Here is a 22,091-nt window from a genome sequence, read left to right as displayed (position 1 = left end):
GAACTCAAAATCCTCCTATATGGGCCTTCTAAGTGCCCTGGGACTATGGGCATGTGTTCCCGCACCTGGCCTGTGCCAGTGTTTTGACTGAAACCATCACATAGGTTTGATAGAGACTTTTCCATCTGTATACCATCTCTTGCTCCCTTACTTTAAAAAACAGGTGAATTTCAGATTTTTGGATTGGGAGTACTCAGTCTTTATTTTAAAATATTAGGAGATGCCTATCTTGATGTGATTATAGCTATTGTTGCCTTTATTTTTTTGCTATCCACTACCTTTTTGGCAAGTCACCTTGGCTCAGGAACAGGTCTGGAGGCTAGTTATCTTTGACCATCCTCTACAAGATGGCTTCGCTGAGTGCCAGGTGTTGTCCACTGTAGAACAGCTAGCTAGTAATAAAACAAACTCCACGTTGTTGTTGAAGGTCCCTTCCTAAAATCGACCTAAATCTCAATTGCTGAATGGGACTGAACTGGCTTTATCATGCCAGTTGAGTTAGTAGATGCGGTCCACATTTGAAGAGTCGAGAGCCCCCATTTCATGTTCCCCAAATCTTAAGACCAGAAGAAGCAGCATTCTCTTGGGCCTTAAAGATGGTAGTGAATTCTAGTCAGCCAAACCTGGGAGTGGTCATGGCCTTGGTTTCCGTCCCTCCTAGGGCTTTCATCAGCTAGTCTTTAATGAGTATTTTACAATAATAGGTACGGAAAAATACTTACTTCACTGAAGTTTCTGGAGAAGACAGAATAGAGATTGCTGTCGTGAGATAGTCAAGAGTATGGGTGGGCACACATCTGGCCCGAATCTTAGCCCATGTAGGCATGGCCCAGGGGAAAGCCCTTGAAGAGATGAACTCTGTGGTCTTGGAACAGTGAGGAAGCTGCAGGCACGAGGTAGAGGCTCCTGCAAGCATAGGAGAGGGAGAGAGAGAGAGCGAGAGCGCGCGCCTCCTTCCTGCCTTTATTAGTCAGTGGATCGAGAGTCTCCCAGGATGTGTTTGTGTCTTCACCTAAATTCTCTTGGGGGGGGGACAGTATTTCAGCTTACAGTTATGGTTCATCATGAAGGTAAACTCACTTTGAAAGCAGAAGGTCATTTTTTTTTTTTTTTCATCTCTTTGCTGCTTGCAAAGATAAACTGCCTTAGCTTTAAATGTTTCAGTGTATTACTAAAGACTGGGCTTTTCATTTTCCTGTGAAAGCTTTCTTAAAAAAAAAAAAATTCTACCTCAGGAATTAATGGTAGGGATGTAATTTCTTTTTAAAGCAGCTTGTTCTGCAAAAGTTGGGAAGACACATTTAAGCTGTTATAAACATACTTTGTGTGTGCTGCAGGGAGAAAATAATCACCCAAGTTTGCTTACCTTGATTCTGAACTCCCCACAGAGAATGTAGTTTGTGTTTGCCTATGTGGAGTCAGATTAAAGGCTGCTTTTCCAGCCGTGGCTTTTCTGTCTAAGCTGAGCAGTTGGAAGGCACGAAGCTGCACAGAGCTCCACAGTCCTCAGCTGTGAACAGGCCTTGCTTTGTTGATAGCCCTTCACTGTGTCAGGGGCTGCTGACTGGTGCCAACTACAGCTCTCCGAGAGGCAACCCCTTGAGTGCATAGATGTCTGGAGGCCACTTGGTGTTTATGGAGCCGTGGCCAGGCTGAGCCAGGCCTCATGTGGGTCGACCTCTGGAAAAGGTGATGCTCTGAGAGGTTTTGTCATCTGACTAGACAGCTGATTGCACTGTAATTTGTGACATACCTGAGCATGTCTCTGTTAGCAGAGTCTGTGAGGCTCTCTCTGTAGGAGTTTCACTTGGGGGACTCCAGGGGTAGGGGTGATCAGCTGCATCACACACTTTGTCCCTGCCCTCCTGCACACAGACTAGAGCCAGGAGTGGGTAGGTGCAAGGAGTATGTTCCTGGAAAGGCTTATTTTAATAGCCTTCTTTGACTGTCACATGTGAGAGAACTCGGCCTTGGTTTGGATCAGATGCTGCTAGTGGTCCATAGCTAGAAGTCAGAATCCATTTGGAATATAAAGGCTGCCTTGCCCAGGCTTCAAAGGCTTGTGTGGGTTGGCCTCAGCCTTTTTCTGCTGCAGAAGCGATGGCAGGGATGGAGTGTTGGGCCTTGGTCATGCACAGCTCCAGATGACAGTCTCTCGAAGAGTGAGAGTCACAGCAGCCACAGTGGGAAGTAATCACCATAGAGAGTATGCTAGCAAAGGCTGTCACAAGCATTTCAGTCCTTCCTCAAGGGTGTTATTAGATGATGCAGAGAAAGGGGTGTGCACTCTGAGGAGACTGAGTGTCCCAGAATGTGATGCTGAGGTGTTTAAACAATGCCCCATCTTTTAGCTGTCCTAAGATCTCTGTTTGGAGTCCATCATTACTTTTGAATATTTCATTCCTAATCGGTTTCCTTACTTTTTCCTTGTGGAAGAGGAGCGTAGACCTCACTGCCCACGCAACCACAGTGTCTAGAGAGCCTGGCTACAGTGTCCTTGTCTTTCTCACCTTTTCCCTCTTGTCATCCCCCCTCCTCGCCTTTCCCCTCTGCACTGGAGTTCTGCGTGTTCGTTCTTTGCTAATCCTTTCAGAGGGAGTCACTGTTTCTCCTCTCTAGCTCAGGGGACTGGGAGCTGATGATGGCGTTGCATTGACAGCAGCAGTTAAAAGCTTGCTGAAGTGGAACTGAGCCTGGGCTATCAGCCAGGAAGGGCTGAGCCCAGTTGGCTCTGATCCTTTGGACTTGGGTCTGTAAGCAACAAGAATGGTGTGCTTCTTCGTCCTGTTGGTTTGGGGTATGTTGTCTGACGAAGAGCTAGTGACAGTGCCCGCTTCTCCTGTGGAGTATGCAGAAGTGAAATTCCAAGTCTAGAATCTGTTGGGCTTCGCAAGACTTACTTCTATTTCCCAGTGTGGAAATTGTAGGCTCCGTGACTGAGGTGGTGTTGCTACAGAAGGGGTGCTGTCCTAAACCAAGTTCTTGATTACTCTAGGATTACAGTACCAAGGTGTCTGTCTGTGACCCCTGAGGTTTTGTTTAGGGCACTGGCAACGAAGCAGAGTATGGTGTGCCAGGGGCCTGCTGGGAAAGCCTTCAGTTGTGTTAGGGTTGACTGGGTTTTTTGTTGGTTTGTTTAACTAAACAGCCAATTTTACATTGAAGAAAAATATAAAAAATAAACATTTCAACCCAATGTGAAAAGTGAAAGGCCCTCAGATTACTCAGAATCCCATCTTGTGTATGTGGCGCATGCAACCAACCATACTTGGCTTTGGCATCCTGGTCACATCTCCACTGACCCTGCTGTTGTTGCACTTCTAAACAGCACTTGTGTTCATGAGTGGTTTGAATCCTGTAGTTGGGAGGACTCAAGAGGTCACCTTGAACTTGGGTTGTGGCCATGGGCTTTAGAGGCCACAGTACAAACTCTGGCTGTCCCCCTGTTCTCTGCCATTTGTCTGTCTGTATCTCTGGGCACTAGAAGAACTCTTCAGACTCTAGGTAAACATTACCCCTTTCTGAAGAAGGGATGAAAGAACATGGGTTTGCTTCTTCTACTCTCAGTTAGTCTGAAGAAGCAGTAAGAAAGCTTAAGTTTGGGGAGAGGGGATGGAAATTGTCCAGTTCCTCAGTTTCTCCAGAAAGTAATCTACTTGTATGTGTTGGCAGGTGGAAAACAAGCCAGCCAAGATGGATATCTACGACACTCAGACCTTGGGGGTTGTGGTCTTTGGCGGGTTTATGGTTGTTTCTGCCATCGGCATCTTCCTGGTGTCAACCTTCTCCATGAAGGAGACGTCATATGAAGAAGCCCTTGCCAACCAGCGCAAGGAGATGGCAAAAACTCACCACCAGAAAGGAGAGAAGAAAAAGAAGGAGAAAACCGTGGAGAAGAAAGGAAAGACCAAGAAAAAGGAAGAGAAACCGAATGGGAAGATACCTGACCATGACCTGGATCCCAACGTGACCATCATCCTCAAGGAACCAGTGCGCATACCTGCAATGGCTGTGGCTCCAACTTCAGTCCATTCCTCTACGATCCATACCCCTGTAGCCACAGTCCCAGCCATGCCTCAGGAAAAGCTGGCTTCCTCCCCCAAGGACAGAAAGAAGAAGGAGAAAAAAGTAGCAAAGGTGGAGCCAGCAGTCAGTTCTATTGTGAATTCCATCCAGGTCCTTGCTTCAAAGTCTGCCATCTTGGAAGCCACACCCAAGGAGGTGCCTATGGTTGCTGTGCCCCCAGTGGGCTCTAAGACCACCAGCAGTCAGGGCAAGAAGGGAGAAGGAGCCCAGAACCAGGCCAAGAAGGGGGATGGGACCCAGAGCCAAGCTAAGAAGGGAGAGGGGGCCCAGAACCAAGCCAAGAAGGGGGACGGGGCCCAGAACCAAACTAAGAAGGGGGAGGGGGCCCAGAACCAGGCCAAGAAGGGGGAGGGGGCCCAGAACCAGGCCAAGAAGGGAGAGGGGGCCCAGAACCAAGCCAAGAAGGGGGAGGGGGCCCAGAACCAGCCAAGAAGGGAGAGGGGGCCAGAACCAAGCCAAGAAGGGGGAGGGGCCAGCCAGAAGGGGGAGGGGGCCCAGAACCAGGCCAAGAAGGGGGAGGGGGCCCAGAACCAAACTAAGAAGGGGGAGGGCGCCCAGAACCAGGCCAAGAAGGGGGGAGAAGGGGCCCAAAATCAGGGCAAAAAGGGGGAAACAAACCAAAACCAGGCCAAGAAGGGGGGAGAAGGGGCCCAAAATCAGGGCAAAAAGGGGGAAACAAACCAAAACCAGGCCAAGAAGGGGGAAGGGGCTCAGAACCAGACCAAGAAGGGGGAAGGAGCCCAGAACCAGGGCAAAAAAATGGAAGGAGTCCAGAACCAAGGCAAGAAGACAGATGGAACCCCAAACCAAGGCAAGAAAGGAGAAGGGGCCCAAAACCAGGCCAAAAAGTTAGAAGGTTCTTCTAACCAAGGAAAAAAAGCAGAGGGGGGCCAGAACCAGGGCAAGAAAGGGGAGGGGGCCCAGAACCAGGGTAAGAATGGAGAGGGGGCCCAGAACCAGGGCAAGAAAGGGGACGGGGCCCAGAACCAGGGCAAGAAAGGAGATGTGGCCCAGAACCAGGGCAAGAAAGGGGACGGAGCCCAGAACCAGGGTAAGAAGGGAGATGTGGCCCAGAACCAGGGCAAGAAGGGAGACGGAGCCCAGAACCAGGGTAAGAAGGGAGATGGAGCCCAGAACCAGGGCAAGAAAGGGGAAGGGTCTCCCAACCAGAGCACAAAAGCTGAGGGTATACAAAACCAGGGCAAAAAAGCAGAAGGAACCCCAAACCAAGGCAAGAAGATGGAGGGGGCCCAGAACCAGGGTAAAAAGGGGGAAGGGGCCCAGAATCAGACCAAGAAGGGGGAAGGGGCCCAGAACCAGGGCAAGAAAGGGGAGGGGACCCAGAATCAGGGCAAAAAGGGGGATGGAAATCCTAACCAAGGCAAGAAAGGGGAAGGGACTCCCAATCAGAATAGAAAGACAGATGCAGTTGCTAATCAAGGCACAAAGACAGAAGGTGTCTCAAGCCAGGGGAAAAAGACAGAGGGGTCCCCCAATCAGGGCAAAAAGGCAGAAGGAGCCCCAAACCAAGGCAAAAAGGTAGAAGAGTCCCCCAACCAGGGCAAAAAGGTAGACATCGGCTGCCAATCAGGGTAAAAAGTCAGAATCAGCTCCTGCCCAGGGTAAAAATACAGGAATGGTCCAGAGCCAGGAGGCACCAAAGCAAGAGGCGCCTGCAAAGAAGAAGTCTGGTTCAAAGAGAAAAGGCGAGCCTGGTGAGTGCCCTGACTGCTTTGTGAGCTTGGGGGAAGCTGTTTCTCTGAGACTGGTGGGTGTCCTTAGTGTTGTGTGTTCACTTTTCCTGGTCGCCCCAGGTTGGGAACTGGTGACAGACCAGAGAAACAGGTCCACCCAAGTCCAGCTTGATGAACCACTGAGCTTTTGGGTTTTTATACAGGAGCCAGGGGTGAGGGTTTACTTACAAGAGCATGGATGAGTCTCAGACAGCTGTATCACCATCAAAAAGCCCACCCCAGCCTGGCTGATGGTTCAGGAAAGCTGCATTCCTGGAGCTCCCTGCCCCTGCTCCACTTGGAGGCAGCTCCACTAAAGAGTCCTTTCTTACCCAGGCATTGTACTATGTCACCTTGAGGAGGGGCCTGTGAGTCTTGGGACTTCCTAAGCTTCCTGAGTTCTATGAGCCTCGACCCTCTGCAGTAGGCAATGTTTTAGTTTGGAGGGTGTAGCTACAAAACTGGGTGCCATCTGTGTCAGTCAGCTGCTACTGTAGCAAGGCTGTGTAACAAGCACCCCAGGTTTATTGCCTTACAGCAGAAGTTCTCTGTCTTTGCTCCTGTGTCTGGCTAAGGTTGGCTGATGTAGGTCTTATCTGCTGGGAGGCTCTGCCTTAACTGGGTTGGCTCAGGGAATGCATGAGTTCATCTGGGGGCCTGGCCTGAAGTGCCTGTGTCTCTAGGGCAGAGGCCCTCTCAGGCTTACAACAGAGGCATAAGTCATTTGGAGCAGGCACATTCAAGCAAGCTGCATCTCCTTCTTCAGGGCAAGTCATGTGAATGGGCCTGAGTCAAGGTACAGGGCACCCACTATGTCTCCACTGAGGGACTGCACAGGGAGGTGTGAGAACAGTCTAGACAGGATAGTCTTGGCAAATTTTCTCAAAGGTCCGGCTGTGTCTTTATCAATCTGTTTTGTGCTCATACCTCACCTAATGTTAGCTTTATTCATTTAGTGTTCTTCATATTGCTCCATCCCCTCTTCCCTAGTCATTTAATGAAGCATTATAGAACATTAATGTAGATTCCATATTATATAAACAGGAGATAATACAGAACACTGATTTGCCTTGGTATTTTTAGTGGGTGGTGAGTATACAGATTCAGTCAGGGGTTAAATAGTGGTTGAATTTGTGTGACTTGTGAAAAGCTCTTGAGCAGACTCTCACAGGGTTCTGAGGAGGTTATTCTCCCAGGTCTCTCTGGAGGAAACAATTGGGGTACACATTAGTGAACCTGATGCCCCAGACTGCTTTGGGGCGGGTGGGTGGGTGGGTAGGTGGGGCTGCATCTGCTTACACAGGCCCAGCACAGCTCCCGGCTTCAATAGTGATGGATGTTAGGACTCCAGAGAGACATACAGAGATGGCACCATGCTGACTCCTTAAGTTCAGAAAAGTAGGCTACCAAATTCTTGAAACACTGATAACGAAAGAAGACAAAGACATTAAATATGAGACAATACAAACAAAAACAACTTTAAAAAATAGCCTTTCTTCCTATTTCAGGGGATTGATTCCAAGGCATTCCCCTGCTCCTGGATTCCCAAACCTGCAAATGCTGAAGTCTCATAAATGGCATCATGTTTGCATATAAGTAACTCACTAAGTCCCATACACTTCACTTTCCTTTTTAAAAAAGAGTGTATTTATTGTCTAACCCTACAGTGCTGGGATTCAAACCCAGGGCCCTTATGTGCGTTAGGCAAGTTTTGTGCCAATGAGCTACATCTGTAGCCTGCCCCATACACTTTAAATCACCTATAGACTACTTCAGATACCTAATACAATGCAGATGCTATGTAAATAGTTATGTTATATTCTTTAAGGAATAATTACAAAGAAGAGAACTGCTTATGTTCAGTAGAGACACTTTTTCCCTCTTTTTGTTTTGTTTTGTTTTTTTTTTTTTCATGTTTTTGATCCGAGGTTGGTGGATCTGAATGGGGAACCTGTGGAGGCAGAGTGCCAGCTGTCTCACAGCGAGAGGCCAGTTGTTCTTTGACTTTTTTTTTTTATGCAGTGTGCTGATATTTTATTCTTCAAAAGTTGGAAGCAACCCTGAAGAAGGCATTGGCTCTTGTGGCTGTGACAGCGCCCCCAGAAGTTGGAAACCTGTGTGGAAGGCCTTCGATATCATTCATTCTCCTTGGTGCAAGGCCACATGGGACATGAATCCTAATGAGATGTTGCAGTAGATAATTTCCCATTAAAACTCTTCTTATTTGATGGCCTTTTTAAAATTACTTTAGGGGCATAAAATTGGGTCTTGATATATTATCTTAAATGCTGTATTCCTCATCCCCAAAATAATAAAGCAGTAATGATAACTTCCAAATGCTGAAACAATCCAGAAAGAATCCTGCAGGATGGGGGATGTGTGTGTGTGTGTGAAGGTGGGGGGTTGGAGTTCCTTTCCTTGTGTTTGGCAAGCTCTCTGGATGTAGATCAGCATGTCAGGCCTCTGCAGCGGACTGATTCCCATCAGTAACTGTTGAAATGTAGAGCAGAACAGGAACCACAGAGCTGAGGTGCTTCGTAGAAGCCCAGGGCTGTCATGAGGAAGTATGGTCTTCCAGACAGGCTAGAACTCCAGCCATGGGGAAGAGACCATGGTTTCGAGCTGTAGAAGTTCAGGACAGGTGATGGGAAGCATTTATAAACATGCAAAGGGAACTCTTGACTAGCACTTGGCTGAGCAGTAAGTCCTGAGATTCCAGGTACTGCCCAACTGACAAGTCTATTTAGTCTCCCCACCCTCTGCCCCCTCCCCCAACTTTCACTGTACAGGCTGGTCTCAAAATGATGGCCTCCTTGCCTCAGTTTCCCAAATCCTGGAATAGCCATCATGCCTGGTGTTAGCCACCTTTTTCCTAAATAATCAGGAGAGTATATTGGCGAGGCTCCCTGGTGAGCCGCAGAAAACCCTTATGTCCTTGAGGGTGTGTGAAGGTCTATGAGAGTCTGTTTCTGCTGTTCATAACTCTGTTCCCACTTAGTACCCTTAGGTAAGTGAGCCCCCACCTCATCTCTACGATGTCAAGACTCCCCTCAGCTTCCTGTTATACTCAGGATGTAGGGGACTTTGAGTACTTCCTGCTTGCAGTGATGTGGACAGGGTGAGCATGCTTTATGTGGAGGTTGTCCATTCCACTCCATGGCCATTTTTTGTGGAAGGTGATGGAGATAAAAGAATCATGTCTTCTCATTGTGTCTTTTAGTGCAGTGGCCAGACCCTGTGTGGCATTGTCAGACCAAAACTGGCAAGAACGTGTTCGTGAGTTACTGTTTTTATGGTTGCACTGTATACTTGGCTCTGCTCTGTGCTAGTGTTATCTGAGAATGACATACGTGGTATGGCCCCTGATGGCTGTGGGTATGAGGACAGCTTGGTGTTTGCATTTATATATAGTGCTTTAGCTGATTCCTTGGGGCCAGGCTGCCCTGGGCTAGACCACCCATTTGTGTTTACCTGATGGATTCTGTCACAGTCTGTTTATTTTCCAGCAAAATATATTTCCCGTTCTTTCTAGTTCATGGACTGGAAAGATATTTCTTATTCCTTTGGCCACGATTTTCCTGATTGATGATGGCTTGGGAGGGTGACCCAGCCCCAGCCATGGCTGAGCAGTGATGGGGGAGTAAGGCAGTTGTCTTACAGAGGACCTGCACTGTCTCACTGCCTGTGTGGGTGCGGGCGGCATGAGGCAGAGGCCTCAGGGTGGGCTCAGTAAGATACACACCCTTTCCTCCATTGTACTGGTATTTCTAAGTACAACATATGAATGAATGTATATATATATATATATATATATATATATATATATATATATATATACACACACACACACACACACACACACACACACACACACACACACACACATATTCAGGCCTGCTTCTCATTTATGCCTGATCACCTGGTAATACTGGCACAACTTCCAGGGAAACTTGGCAAAGTAGGGCTTCAGACTGTGGAGAATTCTGATTTTGAGTCTCATGTGTGAAGACCCAAGTATAAACAACAACAAAACCCAGTACAAAGCCAGGTATCAGTGAAGTGCTTGGGATTACTGGCCATCTTGTTTCAGAAAGCAGTGGGAACTCAGATTCACCTTGACTAGCAATTTTTTGAACTTCCTCCATGATTTTCATCACTGAACTAAAGCATGAACTGTAGTAACTGAAAGTTTGGGGCCTGAAATCTAACAGTATGGATACTTATCAGAGGGTCACGGAATCGTCTTATTAGTCTGGTACATGAAGTGTATTAGAATTCACCTGATTTAGTACCAAACCTTGCAGCTGGAACAGGGTTGCCAGGTGAGTAGGCATGAGTGAGAAGCAGACCTGAACATTTTCACAAAGCTAGACTTATGTTCTAACTCCCCCAGCTGGCCTGCCTTCAGCCATTTTGCAACCTAGCCACGAATAAGTAAGTGTCTGTTTGTCCAGAGCTGCCTGTGTTCTGGGGACCACATGTGCCCAACACAAAAGAATTAGAACTGCAGGTGGTGCTAGGTATCTGGCAGTGTAGGGCTGGGCAGATGAAGTAGCCCGAGATGATGCTGTGAGGATCCAGGAAATGCTGGAGGAGTGGGTCCCATCACTGGTATAGAGCAGGCTGGGAAGGGAACTCTTCCCACAAATACAGGAGACCTAGACTTGGGCAGGGGATGAATGAGGAAGGCCCTTGCACCACGAGGTTTTAACAACTGGCTGCAGACAATGAGAGTTGAGAGAGATGCTGTCCACTAAGAGGTTGTTTCTGATCACCTTGGCCATTTAAATTAGTCCAAGATAAGACGCAGTTCTTTGGTCATATTTTCTGTCCTTTAATACTCTAAAAAGTAGTCACATGTTGCCAGTGGCTGCCTTTTAGAACAGTGCAGAGATAAAATGTCACCATCAGAAAGTCCTTTTTGACACCCCTGCTCTAAGTAGCAGCCATTTAGGGGGAGGAGGACTCCTGGGTCACCTTGCAGGCATCCACATGAAGAAGACATGGCTTTGCAGCCATGTGTTGGCTGTTGGCATCATACACAGCCACTCCCCTACTTAGTTTTAGCTGTCCACTGTTCCTCATATCATAGAGAGGCCGTAAGAATGGCATCACAGTGCAGAAGCAGTCCATGAACTGGGCTTGCATCGCCAGTCTCACTGTCCCTGGTTGGTGCAAGGCCTTTGATGACAGGTACCCTAGAGGAGACATGGCAGATGTGGAGGCAGACCTGGGCACATTTCTGTAGGCCAGCTGGAGCTCTTCCAGAACTTCTGCTTTGATGTTACTTTAAGGGACTGATGGGGCCATGCCACAGGGTTTAACCACTTGTCTGTGGCAGTGTTTTGACAATGAACACCTGACCCCTGCTTTTAAAAATGGATTATTACATAAAAGTATGTTTCCAGCAAACAGAATTTAAATAGTAGGGAAGTATGGATAAGGTGAAAATCTAAAGTCTTTCTTCCAATTCTGTCCCTGTCACCATTCACTTCTGGGGGACCCTGGGGACCCTGGAGACATTGCTGTCACATGCAAGCCAATTAGAAACTGCTGTGTGCTTTGCAGCGTATTGGTGACATCGTTCCACATCAGGCTTGCAAAGCTGCCACACTCAGCTGTGAATGTATCGTGATTTATTTAAATGACACTTAAGTAGTGTGCAGGCTTTTTTGGGTGCTAAAATTGATGCTGCAGTGATGTACATATATTGCTGTGTGAGTGTCTCTTAAAGTAAATTCCTAGGTCTGTAATTACAAGTCAGAAGGTGGGTACATTTGTCATTTAGGAAGACTGCTCCCTCACTCTCCAAAAACAGTTGGTGATTTACAGAGGCCTGCTTGATTGTGTCAGAGCTAACCCATGTGTGGTTCTTCTGTCAGACTGAGAAGGGTTTGTGTTGCAAAAGGGTGTTATAAGCTCTTGCATGGAAAGAGGAGAAAACACTGGCCTGTGAAATAAAAAGTAGAGATTCTTTTCTGAATGTTTAGGGACTGGGAATTGGTAGAATCCTAGAGAAGTGGAAACTACCATGAATTGAAATGCCACTCTTTGGAGTTCCACCGCTGGCCTGGTGGGTAGTCCAGCAACTGTGTCCAGCATCCTTTAGGATGCACAGGAGCATGTATGTGTGTGTGTGTGTGTGTGTGTTGGTGGTGGTGGTTTTTAAATTCTATTTTTATCCTTGGATTTAGTCTGTGCCTTCTTAATTATGCCTGCCTGCTTCCCACCCTGAGCCGAGGGCCGCACTGATTACTTCAAATGACCTCGTGGTGTTGTGCTGTCAGGAGATCTGCACTAGAAGTGAGTTTGGCTAGATCCCATGTGGGTCTGGGATATGGGAAGTACACTAAATGTTCCATGACCCTGAAGATAGCATGAGTTCTAGAATGGGGGAGCTGTTAACTGGAGTGAGGCCTGTTTCCTGTTGCTGGTAGGAGGGGCTGAGACCAGGGTCCAGGTGAGAAGTCTACCATAGGGCACATGGCCTTCTTGCTCAGTGGGACAGGGGTACACCCAGGGGCTGTGGTACTTTTGTCATACTCTGTGGATTGGCTTTTTGAAGGACCCCCTTCTCCTTCCCCAGCTGGCAGGCTGGTAATTATTCTGGGGCTAGGTGACCATGATGTCGTGGCCAGGAGAATCTCACCAGCCTCATAATGTAGAAAACAGAAATAGGCTTTTATGAGTCTCTCATGGCTTTCCTGGGAGAAAGGACATCACTGGGAGATAGGATTGTGGGTAATTTTTTGTACCTTTCATTCACCCTTTTACTTTTTTCTAGTTTTTCTATTTGTATATATTTTTTTAAACTGGAAAGGAAACAAAACTCCACTCTGGAACTCCTGTCTGTGTGTTCCTGGAGCGTCCCTGGATGATGGAAGGGAGGCCTGTTAGTCCTTCGGGACAGTTGGGGTGGAGGGAGGCGGCAGCCAGTTCTCAGGCCTCCCCCAAGATGCCAGTGCCCGCCACCCACCCACCCCTGGTACCTGTTGCCTGGTAAGTGCTCGTAAGCTGAGGTAAGATGAATGTCAAAGGTGCTTCTGTACCCTGAAGCTAGTGGTGGCCTGTGGGTGCTGGTGGCGGTGTCTGAGCTCTTTGTGTGCAGAAATGCAGTGTAAGAAAGTCTGTAACTTGACAGGCATGGGACAGAAGAGGTGAGGAAGGGTTAGTCGACCTTCCAGGGATCCTATTCAGGGCGTCCAGAGCAGCTCAGCGCTTTCTTTAGACTGTTTAATGGGCCATGGTTGCGCTCTTTCCTTCCTCTGCCAACCTTCGCCTCTTCACACATGCTTCAGGTGCCCATCCTGCCTTGTCCTTGTCCTGCCATGTCCTGGTGCTGTTCCACGGTGTGGCAACCATCCTGTGTGGCCAGGGTTTGTAGAGGTGCTTGATGTTGCTTTTCCAGCGTTTACACCCCTCACAGCCCAGCTCTACCTGTTTTACACAGCCACAGCTCAGACTTGGCAGAAGTCATGTGGCCAGCAGATGGCAGTACAGGGTCTCCATAGCAGTCCTCCTGGGGCCCTTCCCATCCATACAGTTAACCCCTCACTCTGTTTACAGCTGAAGCCACCAGGTGTGCGCTCAGAACAAGTCTTGGTGACCTTTTTATCTTTTCACTTGAACTCTGTGTGATTTGAGCCATTCACTTTCTGTATGAGTTTTTCAAAACCCAGACCCCCATTCCTCCCCCTCCCCCCTTCTCTGTTCCTCTCTTCCTCTCCCTCCAAAAAGAATGTAAAGCGATCCCTCAGGGAAGTGAGTTCAGTGAGAAGCTGCTAGATGACACTCTTCTGGACATCTGCATTTGGTGACTATTGGATGTGGCAGTGCTGACTTCAGGTACTGTCCAGGCCTCTGTGGTCTTTCTGTAGGCACTAAGGAAAATCGTGACTGCCGCTGGAACTCTCTATGGTTTTCGGCCACTCTGCCCGAAAGCCCAAGCAGGGAGCTTGCCCAAGGCCTTCCCATGGTTGTCTTTAAAACTATTGTGATTGTGGATTTGTTTTCCAGGTATAAAAAATTGTTTCTATTGAAGTCTGGAGAGAAAACCCCTCACGTGTAAAGAGGAAAATAGTCATTCAGTCTGTAGGATACCACTTAATGCACACATCTTTCCAACTTGGTAATAGATTATTCTCTTCTCCAGCCAAAGGGAAACCCTTAATAAGCTGTTCTCCATAGCTTCTGTGCTTGGCCCCAGGGCATTGAAAACTCCAGATGTGAATGTTTGTGGCCATTTAGGGGTCAGGTGTAGCTGTCATCATTGGCCTATGTGCTCTGAGAAGTGCTGACCAGGGGTGAGCTGCCTGCTCTGGGAGTGGAGTCCCCACTTAACATGTTGCCCAGGGCCAGTCTTGGCTGTGGATGGAAGAGCAGCACCAAGTGGAGGTGGGAGCAGTCATGTTGTGTTTTAATGTCTTTGAAGGCCTTGACCTTCCCCACAGACTCTTGGCCACACTTTATAAATACACAGTTGAGGGGAGGTTGCAGTGATGTTGGTCTACTTTCCTTGTTATTAGAGAAAGTGTCACCTGCCAGCTTTCCTGGGCCCTGAGGAGAACTGGCCTCCTGATAGGAGAAGGGATGCCTCTAGATTTGAGATGAGCAGGATAGGGAACTTGCCTTTAGTCCCTGGACCTTTGGTTGTAAATGTAGATGACTTTGTAGAACTGGGCTTCCAAGAGGCTTAGAGGTCTGGGGCCTGACCGTTCTATATGGCTGGGGTGGTTGGGGTGGCCTGGGCATGGAATCTGCTTAAGGTTGGGATGTGACTTCCTTCCTGTGGAGATGCTGTGCTGGGGACTTGTACCATCCATGTCATTCCCTGGGAGTGTGGAGAGACAGCAGCTGTCAGGTATGGTCTTTGCATTTGAGGGGAAGACCTTCAGAATGGGTTTGGACAGTCCCTAAGGACATTCATTTGAATGTCCTTGCCATTGGATCCTCATTAGTCCTCAGGCCATGCTCCTGTCAGGCCCCACTGTGAGGGGTCCCTGGGCTATCACCTGGGCTTCTCACACTTAGTCTCTGAATACTCTTGGGCTTGAGCTCTCTGCCTTGGGCTCTTACCTGAATTGCCTGCCTTCAGCCTTGTCCCTCTTGGCATCCCAAACAATGCTCCCTTTTAGTGGCTGCACTTGCGGGATAAAAATCCAGATCTCTGGGGCCCATGAAATCTTGCACCTATTCCAGGCTTACCTCCCTCTACTCCTTGGGGAATCCAGAGTCCTGGATCCTGCAGACTCTGCCTTTCTGGGCTGCTCCCCTTCCTTCCTGCAGGCACCTGTGCTTTATTCAGCCTCTGCTTGCTTTCCTGCCAGGGTGCTTCCCTAGGCTCCAGCATGGTGCTCTGTTGCATGACATCCCTGTGCCTGCTGTGGTGCATAGCTGTGGTCTTCCTTTCTACTTATCCCTCCAAGCCTAGCCTTCTGCACACTTCTCAGAGACACAGTAAGTGCATACACTGTGTTTGGAAACAAGCTGGGTCTGCCGGTCCTGGGCAGGGATGTTGGGAACCTACAGTGATACTCAGCTCCCTTTAGCCTCTAGCTGTCCACAGGTACCCACAAAGCAAGTCCTGGAGTGGGCTGATATCCTCCCTCCGGGGGAAAAAGTGGGGCCCGGGCAGGGCAGGTATGTTCTATAGCTGGACACTGGTGGTGGCTGCTGCTAGAGCAGTAAGCTGCTGAGTCTCAAGAGTCCCCTTATGTTAACATCTTCCTCTTAACACTGAGGCTGTTCATTGGGGAGTTGGTGGTTATGCAGGCAAAGAGCAAATTTTCCTGAAGGACCCCACAGTTGACAGAGAAGAGACTCCTAAGTGCCTCTTTACAAGTTTCATTTTCTCGGTGCTAAAGTATTTCGGTAGCAAACCACATCATAGTTTTGAAGTCTGGGGTGTTAAGCACACTGACTGACTCTCTTCAGGCTTCTTGGCAGTCTTGGCAAAGTCTTCCCTCAAGCCCTTGAAGCTTAGCATCATGAGTAAGGACAGTCTGCCCTTTCATGAGTCTCTGTGTCAGCCTTGGCCTCAGAGAGTCCATCCTCAGAGCCTCCCTCTTGCCTGACTTCTTCACTGTTGGGCTGGGAAGGGACAGTTGTCCAAGGAGGGCTCTTAATGGTTGGGCCTCCAAAGTTGGCCCTGGGGTTGGTTTTCAGTGCTTTCCCTGTGCTTCGTTCCAAGCACATTGGAAGTCAGTCTCTTTGCAGCGGGGGGGGGGGGGGGGGGGGGGCGGGGGGGGGAGGAACAGTTAGTACTGACTCTACAGACAAGGAAACAAAGGCAGGAGGTAGGTAAGTCCAAGGACACAGGAGCTGAGTTGGAAATTGACATTTTTGCCTGGGCCATTGGACCTTCTAGATGCTGCACTATATATAACCAAGGCCAGAGGTGACCTGCAGGCTGGCCCTGGCCTGCATATATTTGTTTAGCCCCTTGGTAGCTTTATCCATTTATTTGTTAGGGAGTTAGCTGTCAGCACTGCCAGCCCAGTCTCTGAGTCTGCAGCTGTAAGAGTTCTAGACTGACTTCCCCGTGTAAGCTGTTATGTGGAGTGGAGTCCTGTGCCTCAGGCCCCTCTATGCAGAACAAGCCTATCCTGGTCTATGCAGGTTGCGGCATTCCTGAAGGGCCTGGCCCATGTGGAGGTTGCTATGTCTCCGGTTGATGCCAACCCGGAGTAGCTGCTCTTTGCTGTCTGTCCATCTGCCTCATTCCTCTCCAGACCCAGGCTGCCAGAGTAGCCATCCAGGGAGCTGACCTCTTCTGGAATTCCCTGACCCCTTGCTCTTTTTAAAGCCTGTGGTTAATGGAGTAGATATGGAGTCTTTGGCAGGTTTATTCTAATAGCTTAAGATTTCACAATACCAAGGATTAGGAGAATCTTCAAGCATTTGCTAGAGACATGAGTAGATTGAGTGCTGTGAGCGGGGTGCTGGGCTCCTGTGGGCATGTTGTGTGGATGTGACTCATCCAGGATCCCCCCTTTTGTGTGTCAGTTTTACTGACTCTGATTCAGAGACAATGGAGGTGCTGCCTTTTTTTCCTTTTAAATAGAACTAAAAGATTCAATGAAAAATGTTTTGTGAAGTTATAACTCTCTAAAAATAATGTAAAGGAGGGTGTATATGTGGAGAAGGCTGTGGAAGTTTCTGTGAATGGAGAAAGGGGATAGGCAGAGAAGGCTCCATTTTACTTTACACTGCTTTGGATTGTTTGACTTGTTACAACTGTTTACTTCTAATGGAAATGTTTAACAAAATTTCGTAGTTACCCTAGGAAGTTTTAATAAGGATTCATTAGAATGCTACTTTAAAAAACTTCTCAGAAAGATGTCTTCAAGATGATTTCATTTTGTTTTTTATATTTCAAATGCTTTCATTTTCTTTTTTTTTTTTAAATCTTAGTGATTATAATATAATTAAAACATTTCTCCCTTCCCTTTTCTTCCTCCAAACTCTCCCATATACCCCTCCCTGCTCTCCTTCAAATTCACGGCCTTTTTTTTCTCATTAATTGTTATTGCATGCATATATATGTGTGTGTGTGTGTGTGTGTGTGTGTGTGTGTGTGTGTGTGTATGTATATATATATCCATATATAAAAATTTTCTAAATGTAACCTACTCATCTATATAAAATTCCTTGTACGTATATGTTTTCAGGGATGACAACCAATTTGTGTCCTCTTTCCCCAGGGAAGGCCACATCCTGCTCCCAACTTTCCTCAGTTGTCTGTACCTTCTTTGTGTAGGGTTGAGCCCTTGTGGGCTTTTCCCCCCGGCTGTTTTGGCAGGGCCATTGATGTAGTCCTTGTTCAGCTTACATTTGGGCAGTCATGTAGTGAGACTTTATGGGTGTAGCTTCTGACATTACTGGTAGACAGAATCTCACCCACAGCAAACTCTTCTGGCTTTTACAGTCTTCCTGCCCCTTCTTCTACCATGTTCTCTGAGACTTAGGTGCTTTGTGGACGTGTCCATTGGGACTGAGCTCCATAGCTCTGCATTTTGATTGGTTGAGGTTTTTTTTGTAATGGTCTTTGTTTGTTGCAAGGAGAAGTTTCCTTGATGAGGGGTAAGACTGCTTATGAGGCGAGACCCTGAAGGAGGATGTGAGCAGTCTGGATATCAAGTCTAGAGTGTCACTTTCAAAGAACACCCTCATAAACCCTCTGAACCTAGGAAGGAGCTTTTAGACAGTGCTGGAAGCATCTTGAAACATCCCACAGCTGATGCCTATACCCAAGATGATGTTCAGTAGCAAGGCCTCCTCCAGCCAGATGTTTCACTCCTCGGTAAAGGGTGAGGTTCAAGGGATAGGGCCTAAAGGGCAGTGTCTTTATTGGGTTTTTCTTCCTCCCCCCTCCTCCTTTGAGACAGGGTCTCATGTAGCTCAGGCTAGCCTTAAAAACTCTTGTTCTCTACCTCTTAAGTGCTAGAATTCCAGGCATACACCGACATGCTCCATTAGAAGAATGTCTCCTGGTGGAGAATTCAAGAGAGGTTAGAGATTTCAACCACTCACGGACTTCTTGAGGATAGGGCCTTCTAAGAATTTTGGCAAGGAGCATTTTAGGAGTCCACGGGGCTGGAAGAGCATAGAACAGCCAGTCTAAGAGGAATATGGTGTGTGTGAACCACATTGGTAATTTAATAGTCCTGGCTAGCCACATTAGAATAGGTCAAGAAGAAATGGTTGGAATGAATTTTAATGTGGTTGATATATTGTGCACCCCAAAAAAACTTATCTGGGGGTCAGAGAACAGAAGAGCCACTATATTAAACATAGAGGTTAGGCAGTGGTAGCACACGCCTTTAATCCTAGCATTCTGAAGGCAGAGATCCGTTCAAAGCCACACTGGAAGCATCTAGGCATGGCGACATGCTTTTAATTCCAGGAAGTGATGGCAGGAAGCAGAAAGGTACATAAGGCGTGAGGACCAGGAACTAGATAGAGCCTTTTTAAGCTTTTAGCAGCAGTTCAGCTGAGATCCATTTGGATGAAGATTCAGAGGCTTTCAGTCTGAGGAAACAAGATTAGCTGAGGAATTGGCAAGGTGAGGTTGGATGTGGCTTGTTCTGTTTCTCTCATCATTCAGTGTTTACCCCAATACCTGGCTCCAGGTTTGTTCTTATTAATAAGACCTTTTAAGATTCATGCTACATTTTAACAGCATACTTCATTCAATTTATCTCAAGTTCTTATCCTCTCAATTTGCATCCAGTATGTCGTTCTTGTCTACACTGAGTTTTTGAAACTCTGTGTAAACTTTTTGCTTGAAGTACATCGCAGGTTGCAGGAGTCACATACAAGTTCTCAGGGAACATTGTGTCTGGACCATTCTGAATCGGGAAAGGAAATGTCTCTACAGCCTTCAGCTGCATATACGCTTAAGAGGCCAACATGCCTCGCCTGTGTCTTTTAAACCCTGGGCAGTGAATAGCCTCCCAAGGTTGGGGGTGCATGGGAAAACCAACAACAGAAAAATGTGTCCTAAGAGTGAGCTCATGGGGTGTTTTGTTTTATTTTGGCTCTGTAGCACTCAGGATTATATCTGGTATGTATAAATAAGTCCACTATTAGTTGTGTGTGCATACATATTTCACTGAAATTCAGGGGGTGCCTACACACATACTCTTCCATTTTCTTGGTAATATAAGCTCTTAGGTCTTTAATGCTCGTGTGGTTATTTTTAAATCTACTGAGCTTTCCCAAGGTAAGAAGTTATAAAATAAGGTGCTCGTAGCAACCAGCTCGCCCACATCCCACCTTCCCCTTATTACGGTATCACGCTGAGTGCTTCCACTTGTAATAAAAATATTGTGACTACAAAGTAAAACTATTGTGACAAGTCAGAATTTAAGATTGCTGTAGAAACCCTCCCCATTCCTTGTCCTCGAAAGGTAGGCTTAGCTGAATTTGCCATTGCAGGCCCGTCTGTCTGTTTTAGTGCATTTGGCCTTCTGTTTCAACTGTGGGGCAAATTTAGCTATCAGCGGAAGGAATTCCCCAGGCATTTCAGGTCATCTATCTCAGTTCACTCTTTTCTTGCCTGCAAAGCAGCATGAGTATCAACAGAGACTGGGGGTGGGGACGTTTAGGGGGTTTTGTTTGTTTTTGACAGTGATGGTGGTGAGCAAGTGGTCTGTACCTAGGGAGTGGACGGGTTCATTCTGGGACACCTGGCCTAGACATTCCGCTCCTAAAGCCAGTCACTACCTAAGCTCCACCCAGGGAGACTAGAGCTAGAGTGCTTGTCCCTGATTGTGGGGAGCAGACTCCTAGTACCCGCCAACCTTTCCCAAGGCTTTGCGTGTGTGGCTCTGCTCACTGGAGTTAGTGAAAAGTCACCGGCAGTCAGTGCCTATGGAAATGCTGAGGTAGAAAAAGGAATCTCACTGAGCCATGGAAGGTGAGAAGAACCAAAGTTTCACTAGAAAAGAAGAAAGAGAAAGAACCTCTGAGGAAAATCTGTTGTGCATAGTTTTGCCCATCATTTTTGCTGTTTGTTTATTTATTTATTTTTAGGCATGGTCTAATTTAGCTCAGATAGGCCTCAACTTCTCTATAGAGTAGAGTATGACCTTGGCCTTGCTGCCTTCCTCTCTGGAGCACCCTTGGGTTGTGCAGCGCCAAAGCTTGAACCAGGGCTTTGTGTGTGATCAGCTCTGTCAACAAAACAACTCCCTCCCTGCACAGCTTTGTCTTGATGATTTAAAAAGGAGGAGGAAGAAAGGACGAAGGCTGTCTGTAGCCCAATGGCAGAGTGCCTGCTTAGCATGGACTGAGCTGTGCATTTGATCCCTAATACCAAGAGAAAATGAGGATGTTTCTCTTAGCCTTGGCTGGGACTCTTTGGGGATGTGGCCCCATCATTTATAAAAAAGCCCACTGTACCAGCCTGCTGTTCTGAGGTGTGGAACAGTTCTGCTTGCCTCTGACCAGGGCCACCTTTTGATGGACATTGTTGTATACCCCCTGTTTTGGGGTAGAATGTAAGCCCCTGCTCCTTCCCCCTTCAGGACCCTCAGACTGCGACAGCCCCCTCTTCCTGCCCTACAAGACACTGGTCTCCACAGTTGGAAGCATGGTGTTCAGTGAAGGCGAGGCCCAGCGGCTTATTGAGATTCTGTCTGAGAAGACCGGAGTTACTCAGGACACTTGGCATAAGGTAGGCCACTGCAGGGCTGGCATGCATACCTTTCCCCTGGAGATCAGCATCTGGCTCAGTCCTGCCTCTGCCCAGGAGCTGGCTATCAAGCCATGCCCAGCTTGACAAACTGCAAAGAGAATGGCCCTGCAACAGTTTCCACTTCTTCTAGAGAATCCTGCCATTGTTGCCTGTGCTCAGGCCGCCTGGGTCAGCTGTCCGTGATCTGCCCTGCTTGCCCGCCCAGAAGGCAGAGCAGGACCTTGGGGTTGCATGTGCCTCTGGGGTTAGAACATGGGATCTGGCCCAGCTGGGTTGGGCCAAAGTACAAGGAAAGAAATCTGGACACAGTGTGTGACAGAGCCCTGTGACATGCCCCTTGTGCTATGAGAGCAAGTTCAAAGACTGCTTTCTACTCTCTAGTGCCCCTGGCCAGTGAACTGTTCTAGGAAGTGAGGTATGTGAGGGTTTGTTCCTTGACTAGTTGGGATGTAACTTTGCTGGTCAGTTCAGTGGCTGGAGATATTGGGGATAGTCCTTTCCTGGCTGTCACTTGGGGATGACATGCTCTGTATATCCTCCCTGATTCATAGAGCTCCTTAGCAAGTAAGCACTGGGGGTGTTTCCTGGACATAAGTGTTGGAGGTCAAGGTAGCTAGAGTCCTAGCTTACCTCAGACCGTGTCCTTAGAGTACAAGTTTCCTGTTCTAGCTCCCACACCGCAGCCAGTCTTTAAGGCTGGAAATACCATGCTTATGAAAACTACCCCAAGCGTCCATGTACACAAGGTCTGGGAGTTCCTTAAGGCTGGGTAGCTTAGCAGGACCGTCAGTTCCCATGGCAGTGTCTAGAGTCAGATGGAGCCACTTACCTGGAAGACCATGCTACCTACCTGCAGTTCTCTTATTTTACTGCCAGAGTGGGGGGAACTATGTATCTCTCTGTTCTCCTTTAACATGGCTTTGTCAACATTTTTAGGCCACTCAGAAGGGTGACCCTGTAGCAATTCTGAAACGCCAGCTAGAAGAGAAAGAAAAGCTACTAGCTACAGAGCAAGAAGATGCAGCTGTTGCCAAGAGCAAACTAAGGGAACTTAACAAGGTACTGTCTAAACT

General features: G+C 47.8%; 1 protein-coding gene across 1 annotated transcript in view; it reads left to right on the top strand.

Moving 5' to 3' along the window:
- Positions 1-22,091, top strand: part of Rrbp1 (ribosome binding protein 1) — a 64,870-nt gene that overhangs the window by 19,806 nt on the left and 22,973 nt on the right. The window contains 4 exon segments of the mRNA XM_028893272.2: positions 3,673-5,661; positions 5,663-5,801; positions 20,849-20,997; positions 21,955-22,077. Of these exon segments, the coding sequence (XP_028749105.1) occupies positions 3,694-5,661; positions 5,663-5,801; positions 20,849-20,997; positions 21,955-22,077 (2,379 nt within the window). The 5' untranslated portion in view covers positions 3,673-3,693.

This window comes from Peromyscus leucopus, chromosome 4 (assembly GCF_004664715.2).
Source record: "Peromyscus leucopus breed LL Stock chromosome 4, UCI_PerLeu_2.1, whole genome shotgun sequence".
Taxonomy (NCBI): domain Eukaryota; kingdom Metazoa; phylum Chordata; class Mammalia; order Rodentia; family Cricetidae; genus Peromyscus; species Peromyscus leucopus.
Note: the sequence above shows the minus strand (reverse complement) of the source record. Positions and strands in the feature narration are given on the sequence as shown.